We start from the raw sequence: 15125 nt of genomic DNA, 5'->3' as shown, positions 1-15125 counted from the left end.
TCAAAGAAACACCTACTCCCGTACCTCGATTCGTCCTTTGTGACTTATTTTCGTTACGCAAAGGTCACTCACCCACCGAATCACCTGCAGTGCTGCACTTCTGGCTACCCTCTCTTTGTTCGCAGTGCACGCGTAAGTCTAGACGCTGAATTTTAGTATCAGTCGATTTTTGCAACGCTTGCAGATATCGATTTCGATAGAGAAAAAAAAAAATATTTCTCGAAGTCGAAGTGAAATGCGCTTCAGCCGAATGTTAATATTCCTCAACCACTTCCGATTACTCCCACTATTAATATAATGTAAAATTACGTTGTCGCCGCTGTGCAGAAAGAATTGTGCTCGTCTAACGCTCAGTTTGCCGTTTGCATACTTTTAGCGAGACTTTTCCCATCGTCGCGTAAAAGTTATTCCAATTGGTCGGATGAGTAGCTTTTGGCACACGAAGGTAACAACCATGGGCCACAGATTCGTACGAACAGCGAACATGTATGGTTCGATTTAAATAGTAAAGTTTTGTTACCGGTCTTGCGAAACCACGAACTCTGCGGCGTTGTATTCGTGATTAGAGATCGCAGCTTTTCCGCGAAACACGGCACGTGTCGAACAGCTTCATCAATAAGTTTGACCGCGGAAGAAGTTGTTAAGCCGAATTGTTACTGCGATTGAATATAATAAGTTTTGCGAGTTCCATATTCCCCGAGAAATTTTCGCCGAATCGCATATTGCATGTACGATTTTCGAACCCATACCGGAACCAACTTTGTTCAAAGAATTGATGAAAAAGTGATGAATGAAAGAAGCATTTCGCGTTAGCCCTAATAGTCGTCAGCTTGCCAAAGTTTTCATAAACGCTGAGGGTAGTAGAACGAAAAAAAAAAAAAAATGAGAAAGGTTCGATAAGCCGAAAGAGTGATCGGCACCCTTATAAGGTATCTTACCTCTATAAAGCTGCAAGCATTATCCGGAGTGATCTAGGCTTCAACCGGTGAATTATGTCTGCTATCTGACTGGTACCTGCAGTCTTTCTATACCGCCGGATGAGTCAGGCCACATCAATAACGATCGGCGGACTAAAGATGAGCGTGTAAACGCACAGAATGGATAAATCGTTGTAAGTGCACAGCTTAGATGATATAAGACGAAAGAAAATCCGCTGCGACTGCACCGCGCGAAGCCGTTGGCAGAAACTGACTCCGGTTTGTCCAGCGATCGGACCCCTTCTCTCTCTCTCTCTCTCTCTCTCTCTCTCTCTCTTAGTCTTTCTCACTTTTTCTCTCCCCTCTCGCTCCGTCTCTGACTCTCTTTTTCTCTCGTCAGGTAGGGAGGAGAGAATCGTACCGGCTCCCACCTTCCATTCGATCCTTCGAAAGCCGCCTAACTGCACCCGACTAAACACGTGGACCAAATCGTCCGAGACGCATAGGCACGGTACCCTGCACTGTATTCAATACGTGACAACGGAAATGAGGCGAAAACGGGACCAAGGGGTTATAGTCGGTTCACTGCCTGAAACTTGATCAAAGATCAAAGGTCTGTGGAGGGTGCTAAGTTGAGGGAGAAATCCGTCGTAGTCACTGTGTAACCGCATTTCCGTTACGGTTTATAGTAATTAGTAAACGTGGCGACAACGAACGCTCGATCTCATCAAAAAATCGGCCGTGCCAACTTGGGCCCGCACGTTCTTCTGAAGAACTGCTTGGGACCGTTAAGAATATTTTCAAATTCGTCTGCGTGCCGTTTTTCATCGTCAAATTCGACCGACTTCGCGTATGTCGACGGTGCCAAATCCACGCCAGAACAAGTATACGTTTATAACATGACAAAACTGTACGGAAACTCTGGCAAAAGTTTAGAATCACGTTTGTAAAGGTTGATACACGGGCCATTAACGAAATCCCTAACTATGGATCAGGGAATTCAATAATTACGACCGGAGTACAATCAGGTTGGAAAAATGAAAGGGTCGCTTTTCCGAACGAAGTTGTGTTGAAAACGTGTCCAACGCGTGGTGCCTCTATTTATCGCTTTGCGAGAGAGGTTAAATGATTACCCCAGAGAGAGGAAATTCCAACCAGACTTTACACACGCTTATACAAAGAATCATATATTTAGTAAACACATACACGTATACTTATGTTCGTACGGCATACCGTGCATATGTTTTCATAGACAGTGAAGTGTAGTGACAGAGAACCGTAGCACGGATTCCATCGTTATCTGGATCACCGACTGGAATAAGTCAAATAATTTTGAACGGTACGTGTAAATATAACTTGGTATATTTGCAGAACTGCTTGATTAAAGTGTCGGTTTTAAGGCTCGTCTTCAAACACTTGCCAGCTTAGCGAGTTGCCGCTTAATTTACACTAATAGCGTAATTTATACCGAAAAAAGAAGCAAATCCCACTATTTTTTTTACCTAATGTTTTCGATTCCGATGAACAATGCGTCGTCGAGTTGAATCTAAATAGAATTTTCCGTTCTTAATGAAATATTTGGAAGCCTGAGTATAAAACTACTTAAAAAGAAGCTGTAATTTAAATTAGTAAAGGTAATTAAGCGACCGGGCGATGTTTCATTACCACGCATTTTCAAACCTTGATGAATGTTGAAAGAAAATGAGCTGTGCAGGTACAGAATGTTGACTCGGAATTATCAGTGCGTATAATCATTGGAGGGAGTATCAAGTAGGATGAGGTGTGAATACGATTTTCTTGAGTAATTTCCAGGTGTGAGTCACTATCGTGTTTCAAATAGCTCGAGGCAATCGCGTTAATACTTGATGCGACTCATCTCTGGTAATTACCTGAGCAAATGCATCGATTACTGCATTACCGCAGTGAACATCTTAGAACGGTGAAGTAAGCGATTGACTGGTGAAAAACGTAAGCATGGCTCTAATAATTGTGATCATATATGACACGTTATACTTCATCAGCTGCTGACGCTTTTCCTGCAACTAATTAACTGCGTCGGCACGAATTCGGTTTTTCCGGTCCGGGCACATCATGTGGCCATCAGGATTTTTTCAAACACCCCAGCAACTTGATATCACCGAGCTTTGGTTTGATCACATCGGAATCCCAATTTCTGACAGATCTTCAAATCGCTACCAATTTTATAGGGTACCTGAAATGGTGTTATTTCAGTTTCAGTCTGAATATCATTTGTCGAAGAAGCACTGCTGGAATTGACAGCGCTTTTTGAAGATGCAATCAACGAACAGCAGCCTGTCCATGACAGAGAGGAGAGAGCGGATAAAGTGGGAATCATCACGATAGAGACGAAGACTGGCGTCTATACAGTCTTACAGAATGTATCAAAGCCAAGCTGTAGAGGTCGAGAGGAATGCGGTCAGGTTGGACCGAATGTGGGTGACTCGAGAGGCTCTTCGAAAGATCCAAGCGTTCGCCAATAGCTCGGGCCTCTTCTCTTCTCCTCTTTGATCTAACCCATACGGCATGGTTGATTTGCCATTCGAACCCGGGCCTCGGATGGGGCCGTTGTTGCTGATAAACACACGCGTTGAGAATTGGCAAACCGTATTTATAGACGTTGAATGGACGCATACGGGCAGGTGACTTATACACGTCGAATAATTTGTTTCGTGTATATCAAATTATAACCAAACGGGTCTCGACACTGATGTTCAAGTTAACGGTTAAAGAATTCGTTTCGCACTACAAGTTAGACAGACACTGTACTGATACAGGATGTGGTCTGGCAACAGAACTTCAAAGACGCAAGAAGCTAAGCCCCGTCTTTACCGTCCTTGTGATCCGACCCAACTGGATATAACCACTTGTATTTGGACCATGAATTACCGACAAATCTCTCGGACGGTATCCTCAAAGGAGACTTGCAAGAAGCGTAGGATGGCTGTTTCCGAGCAGTACGTATTAGTAAGTAGTTGAATTGTCAACTTTGCGAGGTCTGTCGTTACTCCAAAGTTCCATCCTTAACAACCTGCGTTTTCTACGCTAGTCGAGAGATTGCAACACTTAACCACTCGCATTACCCCATTAGCATAGGAGGTGCATGTGAGAGCGAAGAAGCGATGAACAAACTTTGTAATACCTACTTAATTAGACTTGGATATCGCGACTACGGTGCTTACAGAAGTCTCAAGCTAGCCGTGGACTTGAAGGTTGTCCAGTACCACTGTAAGTAGATCCTTCGTTACACTTTTTCAGAGAACCATTAACAACTCGTGCTACGTTATTCGCTGTAATTAATCGCTCAATCAAGGATCAATCCTTCCGGACTTGGTGATTCCAAATGATATTTAGATCCTACTGGTTCCCGCAAGTTAAAATAAAAAAAAAAAATGCGAAAAAATGAGCGAAGGGTGCATCTTTGAGCGAATTCCTTCGCAAAACGTTTTCGGCTTGCCACCGATCGTTCTCCATTACGATCCAATCGAGGTTCGGCAGGCGTTGAGTGGTGGGCCATGCCGTTGCTCTGCGAAGTGAGAGGAGGTTAGACGAGGTCGGGTAGGATTGGGTTACGTTGGGCTCGCGGTAAGTTGGGTGCGGGTTAAGTCAGGTTAGGTTAGCACGGCTATGCGTGTATCGTTAGCATCGTGACCTACTGACCCCGAGACCTCGCGTCGTGCGGAGAGCAAACGCGAGGAGAAGATCTCGATGATCCTGCAGCGTGGGCGTTGCCGCTTACCCGCAACACCATCCCGTACCGTTTAACTACCGTTTCGAATAACCCAACCGAGAGAGCATTTATTGACCAGCACCAAAATCAAACCAGGCAGCATCCTTTGCATCAGTCAGATATGTAACATTATTCGAGTCTCACATCAGTTTCGACTAATGTGTAACGAGGTATGACGTAATCCGTGTTTTTCATTGTTTTTTCTTTATTTATTTATTTTTTTGCTTAATTTCTTTGTACCGATTAAGCTTAAATTCAAGGCAATTGTATTGTTTCCTTCGATGTACAAGCTTATATCTCGGCCGGGGGATCGGTAAAGGTTGAGAACAATTTCCGAACCCTGTTGTACTTCCGGTACGGAAACCCCGCGGCTTCCTGACACGAAATCACTCGCGCTCCATTTACTCGAACGTGTAGCTTATATGTATATACAGACGTTTCCGCAGGAAGAAAAATATTGTCAACTCGTTAAGATAAATCTGTTGCACCTTGTGACGGAGGAAAAAATTCGTCTCAATGCGTTTGGCCTGTTATTTTGAGGGGAACCGAGAATGCACGAAAAATAAATCGAAATTTTGTAAGGATTTTTTATATTGTGTATTATTTATGCAACGGCTCTGAACTGGAAGTTCATCAATCGACGTTTAACGCTCCATTTGTATGTTAATTGAAGAACTTTTTTTCAATACCTGTGCTAAATCGAAGTATTTGACATTCAGGCTTGACGCAACTTATTACTCAAAATTATGTTTCATCTAAAGTCGCGCAAATCGTATAATCATCTCATTTTAATTAACTATGATCCATTTTCATTTCCATCGACGCGAATGATAAATCGGAAAACTGTTTCATGCGGGATTAATATTGTTATTAAACCCGAGCCAATCGCATAATATTTCACATTACACGTGAAAAACCTAACTCTAAAATCCGGAATAATGAAACTATACGAGATCGAACGCGTATACCTTTATAACAGGCAATCGAACCACGTGCCGTTAACAACGCACGATCCTGTTAAGTCCTAGTCACAGGATAACAGCATATCGCACCACATTGACTCGGCCGATTCAAATCACGAGTAAATTCGAAATCACAGACTCGCCCGGACACAATCGATTTGGTCCAATTTCACTGCCGGATTTGTCACTAAAATTCATGCGGAATAATCCGTCCAATCAATCCCTATTCTTAGGGCTGATCGATACACGGGATTTTTTCACCATTTCGATGTATCTGGGATTTTATTGCTGGTAAACAGGTCGCGGTACTAAACATAAAATCAGACAAAAGCGGCGAGACTGCTCGAGATGTATAAATAAAGAAAAGCGTATTGCAATCATAATTCCATTGCTCAGGTTTATTTGTCGACTGCAGCTGACGCCCAGGAAATTCAATGCTCGTGTAAACTCGTACCGTACACAGTATTACGTGAAACTAATGCGAGTGCCGCAATTTAAAAGCTGGTTTTACGTCCACTTTCACCGTAGCTACCCAGAGAAGAACTAGATATTGTTCATACCGTAATACTTGTATGAAATCTTCTCCTTTCATGCGGTATACAATATTGCTGCACCGAGAGATGTGCCGGAGAATATACGAGTTTCCCTGACAGAAGCGTTGCAAATGTATCTCACGAGTGACTTGAAGAAATTTTTCTACCTCTTTCATACTCGTTAGCGTTATCGAGACAACGTAACGGGAATTGGTGTGAAAAAAAAAATAAAAATTATTAATAACCTCAAGCTGATCGACTTCCAGGTAATTAAACGACGGACAAATTTCGCCTTTGAAAATGAGACGCGCTGTCGCAAGCGTCGTTGATTACATACGCTTGCAGATACTTGAACGCAATTAGCGAAACAGCTCATTAACGATGCTGCGAAAATACGAGCTAATTGCGGGAAAAAACGAGCCACTCGAATCCGTAACAATTTTTATTGTTTTAATTTTTCTGCTTCTTTATTTCTACCTCGTGGCTGCGCATACGCAATTTTTTGTCATCACCATAATTATTGTTATTACACGGGCAGTGCGCAGGAAAAGTGCAACGTATCGCGAACGAGCGTCATTGATTGCCGAGCATTGGCGGCATTGTTCGAAAACAAGCGACACTTGTCGAATATGTGTATTCGATTTATCGGTACTGACGTGCACCGCCTTGCGACAGATCTGTTTCCACAACGTTTGTTCTTGCATTTCTTTGTACTTTATTTTTCTACCAGGTGGCGATACTCCTCGACATTATCGGATACAAAAAAACACGGCAAACTGTTGACGTTGCATGTCATATCTATTTTTACCCCACCAATAACGTCAGTACAGGTGTTGCGATGTAGGTATTCGGGGAAACGATCGTCGAGAATCGAGTATATTAAGGAAAGAATAAAAATATTCGATACGATTTAAACAATACACGCGATTCAAAGACTCAGATCAATGTGATTCTGAACAAATCGTCGCCTCAATCTGCCCACAATCGATGAACACCGGAATGTTCAAACGATTAGAAGATTTAATTGAAAAATTTAACAAGCCTTGCACTCTCTATACGTACACCTATTAATATGCATATAATGTATAAGATGGAATTGAACTGAACTCCGGTTGACAATACCTTCGAGGAGGGAAAGATATTATAGGAGCGTGTTGCAGAGCCTCGGTTAATTGATAGTCAATTTCGCTGGCCTCTCTGATTGGCGCGAGCGCCTTCTTGGAAACGCCAATTAATGATCGCGAAAATTGTGTGACTATGATGTAGGTATATAGTCGTAGGTATCAGTTGTACAATTGAACCTCGCTGAGAAGGAACGAAGTGATCAGTATTCCGCCAGTGCTTTAACATCACGAGAACAAAGATGAAGTAATAGAAATCAGACCTCATCGAACTGCCCCACATCGCTAAGTTGTGCTCGTACATCCATCGCTCGCCTTAAACAACAGGAATAAAGCCAAGGCTGACTTGAAATAACTCTGTTCAGCAAGAGGCTCATTTTTCCACACGTTATCTTTTCGTTCACGATACCGGCAGCCACTGCCCAGCCTAAATTTCTACTCCATGCTAGCCTTTCGTTTGAGCCGCTGCTGAGTCTCGAAATCGAGTTTCACGGGTGGAAAAATTGGTCGACACATCCCAATTCCAATACCCATATACCGTGCCATGAGATGTTATATAATGCGATATTTAACGCGGTGATCAAGGCTGTACGACGTCTCCTTGAAATACTTTTACGGAAAATGCGGGCAGTTGGGGAACAACGACAACGATAAATAAGCGTCTATACAACTTTGGCTCGGTTATACGGGTGCTCCCTGATCCCGGTAACACGTATATACTTGACGGAAGTGGACGACATGCTATGCAGTAGCAGCTTGAACGTCAAGGCTGCATGGCCATAACTTTTGTCCCTGTGGCGGTTTGACGTCGTTAGAAAAGCTTGGAAGACACGATCGTAAAAAAGTGTCAACGGCGATTCCCGTCGAGTTTATTAAACGAATTTTTACTTCGAATTCATGCAGCAAGAGCAGCGAAATAAATACCATTTTCCCTTCAAGATTCAACGAGAAATAATATCCGAGCTCACGTAATAATTGTACCTACCCGAGTCTCGTCCGTGATTTATATGAAACTGATTGATACTCCTCCGGCCTTCCGCAATTAAGGCCCAATAATTATCTCAAATGTCTTGCGAGATTAACAATCGGCGATCCAGAGGCAATTACAAGCGCTCATGTATATTTTCGACATCCATCTTTGAGCGGTTAACCCGTCCAGGCTGCAATTCTCACGTTGTAAAATTGATCAACTGATTTTATCAAGTGTATAAGACACGCGAAAGATAATTCCTTCGCCAACTTGTTCTCTTTTCATAAAAACAGCTGGCGGATTCTCGTCTTTGCTCCGTGCAGCGTGATCAAATCTGTAATAACCGTACGTCGCAAATCCGAAGACGAATGGCCTCGGTGAAAACCTTTTCCCTACGTATGTTATAAATACGAAAAAAATTCAGAAGTGCAGTTGTGAAGCTGCATGGAAACTGAGCTAAGGTTCGTGCAATGAGTCCGATTACTAGCTATGAATAAAATATCACCCTGCAGAGAGAATCGATTGCGTGAAATTTTTCAACCTGCATCTGCGAAAGTTCTCCACGCTGGTGTTTTAGCGAATATTATTATACGCCAATGTAACACGTTCCACAAATATCTATACAACGTTCATGCAACACTGAAATAAACTATCACTGAATTCAAAACTTCATACCATGGTGCAAAGACAGGTGCTTGCCAGACAAATCAAACACGTAGCATCCGGTGGGGAAAGGCGGTGTGGTATGCAGTGAAATAATAATTATTACTTCCCTCTCGCAACGCTGGAAAGGAAGTCGTAATTGTCACGGCGTGTGCTGTCAAACTGCACACAGGGTGCGGGAGAAACCGCAGTGAATCATAACTGGAAACCAATAAAACCGGTCGAAAATCAATAAGGGTTATTAAAAGAGCCCGAGCAGCTGTGCGAACAAACCGTTTCCTTTCGAATCCAGATGTGGACGTCTATAGACTGTAATTTTGTGTCAATCGGATAGTGTTATCTGATGTTAAATTTTCGAATCACCTTCGAAAGTAATTGTCCTACAGTATTCTACAGTATTCTACACCTTCCGATTACTTGCATCCAAATTTTCTACAATCTCCCAATTACGACGAGTCCAAATTCATTTCCCTGACACTGTGACGAAGTGGAATGGATTGGGCGTTAAGAATCCTGACCGTTGACCTCGGGCAGGTCGAAGACTCGAAGTCAGTCATCTGCTGGCGCCTTCCGGGCACCTGATACATCAGGAACAACCTACGCACGTGTCTCCCTGATTATGACACGCATTGTATTCCGTTTGGGTTTCTGGCCGTCGGTGCATCTCCGGCTAGTTACAAGCCATTGTTCGAATGGTTAAACGGTGGATAAGCAGCATCGGGTACAAAGGGAGTTTCATTGACTCATCGCGGCAGGCGTTGTTCGTTTAATCTCTCCTGGGTACTTCCACCGCGTTTTGTATAAATTGCACGAGCTGAGCCACGTGCTTTGGTAACCAATCAGACATCGACGATGTTCAATCGCGAATGATTTCACGCACGCTCTAAACATCGGCTGGCCCTGACCATTCTTTCTCGAGAGTGCGGGAATTTTTCATATCGAAGTATCACAGCCTGTCAGCCTTTCGGTATTTTGACCTATGATGGACAGACGGATGACAGACAAACAGCCAGGCAGCCGTTTGGTTATAAAAATTGATAAGGAGTATCGATTTTTGGCCAATCAACCTCCTTCGTTGTATACTTGACAACTGATTTTCCGAAAGTCTTGAGGCCGTTGTTTCAAAGTTTAGAACGTCAAAAACGTTTCCAAAACGTGCGTCAAATTTTAACGGTCATGCACTCGTTCGTTAAGTTTCAATATGATGCGACTTTTCTTGTTTTTTAAGGCAATCGGACTCTGATAATCGACAAAACGCACCAATACCGTCTGCTGTGATTTGTCAGAGAAATTTTCCACACTTTAGTATTTCTTGCCTTTAAAGAACGTTTTTACATCCGATCCCACAATTTTTGTTACCACGCACTGACAATAAACCGAATAATAAAAATGGTGTTACTCAGAGGAACCATAGATCGAGTAATATTTATTTCCAAGGTGTGCTCGCGTGAGTCTGTTATCGCAAGATCGTGTTTGCTTTTTAGTGGGATGACGCAGACGGGGGACAGTCAATTGCGAGAAGCTCCGGTAGCGATAAGCAAATTGCTCGAGGCGAATTACGGAAGTGTTTGAGGATCCCACCTTCGAATTCGTGCCAACAGGAAATTCGTATATTCGTAACAGCATTATCAGGATGATAATACAGAGTGTAGCATAGACAGGGAGAATAACTGTTCGCCGTGAGTTTTTGAGTCACGTACGTATCGCTATAACGCAACCTGCCGTATAATAATTAAAATATATAAACTCACGGGTGTAATTTCGTACGATATATGCGTACAGCACTGCACCCGAGATTATTCTCATTCCATTGAAACCGTATGCAAATAGCTTTGAAATTACCGCCGGGCTAACTGTGAATTATATTCTTGAAAGTTCCGAGGTCTATTGTTAGGTCAATTACACCGGCTGTATCCTTTCCCCGCGTCTTTTATCAAACATACGTTAAAGACACAACCACAGGCGAGGAAATTCTTTCTTGTGCAATGCGAAATGTCGATGAAATTTTTCTTCCGCGCGTTGAAGAGTTTCGTTTTAACTACTTCGGAGGAAAAGCCGAGCTAACGGAATTCGATATGTTATTACACCTATGATGTACGTTGCTGCATGCTTGCGGTGAGCCAATTTTTGGGTCACTCTAATTGTACTTGTCTCGTTGCTGTAACAACTTGGAGGTGTGAAGAAGCTTTGCGAGTTGTTCGAAGACGCAAATAGCGACAGGAATAATTACGAGCTGCGCAGACCGAGTCGTGCAATGAATTAATACAGTATGGAAAAATGTAATATATTCAAACTTTGCGTAGGATTATTCAGACAATATATGTAAAAATAATCAGAATGGTGGGATTCGCGTACGTCGCGCTTGTGTTAACGAGTTTTCTGCCTTCAATTTTCACGTAGGTATCTCGAGACTTCAAAAACGTAGTGCGAGTGAATTATAATGCAGTTCGCTCACTTTGTCACATGGACGGTAATTAACACGCACGTATATATAATAGAGTGGCCGTTGTTTCGGCTTTGATAAAAAATGTTCGTTCCTTTCGCGAAAATAAAATCACGGTACGTAAAAAAAATGTGTGCAAGGTTGAAGGTGGCCGTATAATTTTAATAATATTTATATTTAATGTTTTTTTAAAATAAATCTAGCAAAAACTCAAGTAACGATTTTGAACTTGGCAAAGTTGTTGCTTGCAATGATAGGTACAAATCCTAAAAATTTCAAAATTGATAGATAAAAAAAAAACACATTTTTATTAAGCCATTCTATATAGACAACTTTACCAAGTATCAAACCGATACTTGAATTTTTACTCAAGTTGTAACAAACAAAGCAACTGATTTCCATTTAAAATTTCAATCGCTGGATGGCACGAGTTAAAATTATTCGAGCATCTGCAAACATTACACAAAATTTTTTTTTTCACGCACCCTGATTGCATATTAACGAAGGAAGCAAAAAAATGTTACCAAAGACAAAATAACCGCCACCCTAGTGTGTATTAGCATTTTGCAGAAACGAATGAAACGACCGACGAGGAAATAAGGATATTTGGAGAAAAAAAATTCGTACCATGTTGTCGGAGGCGCTGAATGAGTCATAATCCGAATCGATATAAAATACCGAATTTTGTTCTTGGCGGTACCACATTCTGAATACACTGAATCACTCAACATCAAGTAAGGAATTATGGTCCATCAAATTTAAGGCGTGATCGATCGTAATCTAGTGTGAATCCACAAATATAAGGCGTCGAGCGCGTGTACGTTGTTTAAACTTTTAGTTAAAAATTTTCTTAGCCAACATTCCTATTTCACTTTGTAAATACATATTTTCGCCACACTTTCACTGGTTTTCCAATCAGTAACGGTCACGTGATTCATGGTCGTGTTAACATTGTTTAACGGGATAAATTAACGGGCTTGTTAAATTTATATACAATTGATCAAATCTTCGTGCGTAATTCGTTGTCTCACTTAATTTGGCGATTAAAACAGACATTCCGAACAATAGTCTGCACTCGCTAATCGCTGTACACAAAAATCTATAAAACCGTAAGAATTTCCTGCGAAATTTGAATTATCGAGAAATTCTGCTCATAACACTATCCGTAAGCCTCAGTAATGACTGGAATTCCCGGTTTAGTTGAGGAAAAAATAGAAATAAATGAGAATGGAGAAATGACGTGTAACATTTTCCTCGTGTCGACGTCTTCGCAAGGTACACATACTCGTATCGATATCGCGAATTGCATGTAAATAGCCGGGCGCAGGAGGCGGATAATTTCAATTTTAAACGATCGCGATCTATATAATAACACTTTGTTGTTCATCCCACTGTTCGCTCGTTGAATGAAACCATTGTTACACGTATTTCGCCTAGATTAATTTCCCACTGTCACGGAAAAGGCGAGAGGAAGATGAACGTCGAATGCAAGCCTAAGAATTCACCTCAAACATCGAGTCAAAAGCTAGACCAACAAACTTGACTGTTCCGCTCCGGTCGTGCCGTGTTCGAAAACTGGAAAATAAAACGGAGGCAAAGCCATGCGGCGACTCTCGATGCCCACTTCCAGTTCCACTCTGGGCTTCCCGATCCTCGTTCCCCACCACGGAAGCACGCACATGGTGAATTTTCCTAACTCCATCTCGATGGTCCGTTCACTCGTCGGAGAGCCGTAATTACTCTCACAGATACGGAAGTAAAATCGTGAGTCGAACGAAGTTAAATGACCGTCTTGTCGTTTGAAGAAACGAGGAATTGATCGAGTCGATTGAAACCATCGGGAATCGCTGCGAATCACTTGAAATCGCATGATACAACGCTGAAAAAATCCTTCGAAATCATGGCAATTGTTGAAAACCTCGCGACAAACGCCGAATGGTTTTCATTCGTTAACGCATTCGATCGACTTATCCACCTTGTCGTGTGCCCTCGTTGATTTCCACTTTGCCAAGTGATTCTCAACGATTTCCCAGGCTTCTAGGCGATTCGCAGTGATTTATTGTGATTTCGTGTGATTCTAGCCAGTTCGTACGTCGTTTCAAATCGCCTTGGATATTTGAAAATCAATGGATATCATCCGGTAAAGTGGAAATGAACGAAAAATAGAAATTAAGAGAAGAATCGTGACGGGGAATTGAAAGTAATTGATTACGACAAAAAATTGATGCTTGTAAATTCGATAATTAATCAATTCGTTTCGGTTCATTGGACAGTACTCGTACCTTTATCTTATCAATTACCTTTTATACCCTTTGACGTTTGTTCTTCGGTTGCAGATCAATTAGCGCGAGTGAAGACGAAGGGATTTTCTGTTAAACGGTTTAACCTGTATCAAGGAAAACTGCGGTAACTGGCTACAGGCTGATATTTCATCAAATTTGCAGGCATATGTACGCACAGTGAATATTTCATCAGGAGTCGGACCAATTTATGGGTTGATTAATATCCTTCGCGCCAACCTTTTCACTGATTTTCATCCAGACATCGCGAATCTCGGACGTGACAGTTTCCATGAATTATTAACGATATCGTCATCCCGACATACCTGCGATACATATTCCGAAATTTGCATTGCCCGTCAAAACAGTGTTTATTTCATACGAATCGAAAACTATGCGAACTCGTAAAACCGTGAATCCATGAATTCCACTGCGCTTTTTACTACGGAATACGAACACGTTGAACCGTAATTCGTAGTTGTTTAAAATGTTGGATTTCTCAGAGGAATGATCGAGACGTGCACGCAAATGTGTAATGATACAACCGTACAAAGTGTTGGGTTAACTTTCTCGAAATTTCACTTACCAATGCAAGCGTAAATTATAACTTTAATTGTATTATTATATGCCTGTAACCATCATAACGCTAATGTTACGAAACCTTAGGATTCCATTTTTGCCTGCAGTATAATGCCGTTACACAAAAGTGGTGAGAGCGTGATCCGTATTCAGTATCAGCAGTTGATATTATCTTTGCTCGTTACGGTGTGCTGTTTACATACCGATAAGAATTGCATATTTGCCCGCGTTCGTGTGCTGATTACGAATCGTCAGGTACGCATACGTCACGAGTAGAGGGTACTTACGGTGATAAGCCTGCAGCCTAGAGCTTCGTTTGGATTAAACTTATTAATCCCTTTTCAGGAAAAAAAAAAAAAATGCAAACTAAATACCTGCACACCGCAGTTATTATTCAATCAATTTTCTCACAGTTGCAATCAAGTGATACCTATCATCAATAACAGTGAAACTTTATCTGTAGATATTATAATAGGTGTGTGAATATTTCTTAGTAGTTCATCATCGACGGTAGTTAGCCTAAAAATTTAGAAACAAGTAACCACCTCAACTTTGATTGATTTACGTCAAAAAACGTTTTTTCGTACTAATGGCTACTTGATTGGCTAGTACGTGAATTATATGCATAGTAACGCTGGTCCCCCGAGATTCTTAAAAGTTGGAAATATGTTCAGACCAACTTGAATTACAATTAGACTTCTTAAAAATTGAGTGACTGGTGCCCGAATAGGCTAAGATAATTCTAATATATTACCTTAGAATAGACACCTGACTATAATGTGCAGAGTTATTCAATCAGCTGCAGATGTATCTTACCTTTCTTCTTTTTCTGGTAAAGTAAAAATTATTGCGGATATAAGTCGAACGTATTTCCTCAAGTATCTTTGTAAACGAGTTCAAACGCACGAAT

General features: G+C 41.6%; 1 protein-coding gene across 2 annotated transcripts in view; it reads right to left on the bottom strand.

Annotated features, from left to right (window-relative positions):
- The window catches only part of LOC107218048, a 45131-nt gene extending 32215 nt beyond the window's left edge, over positions 1–12916 (bottom strand). Inside the window, exon 1 of one of the 2 annotated variants that reach the window (XM_046733561.1) lies at positions 11985–12916. In XM_046733561.1, the coding sequence (XP_046589517.1) occupies positions 11985–12062 (78 nt within the window). In that variant the 5' untranslated portion in view covers positions 12063–12916. Of the gene's footprint in view, positions 1–938; positions 1173–11984 lie in introns of those variants that run through there. The other variant, XM_015655796.2, reaches the window with a different exon arrangement.
- Positions 12917–15125: the final 2209 nt, after the last annotated feature.

This window comes from Neodiprion lecontei, chromosome 3, assembly GCF_021901455.1.
Source record: "Neodiprion lecontei isolate iyNeoLeco1 chromosome 3, iyNeoLeco1.1, whole genome shotgun sequence".
In the NCBI taxonomy this organism is placed as follows: Eukaryota; Metazoa; Arthropoda; class Insecta; order Hymenoptera; family Diprionidae; genus Neodiprion; species Neodiprion lecontei.
The sequence above is the reverse complement of the archived record's forward strand: the minus strand, read 5'-3'. Positions and strand labels throughout refer to the sequence as shown.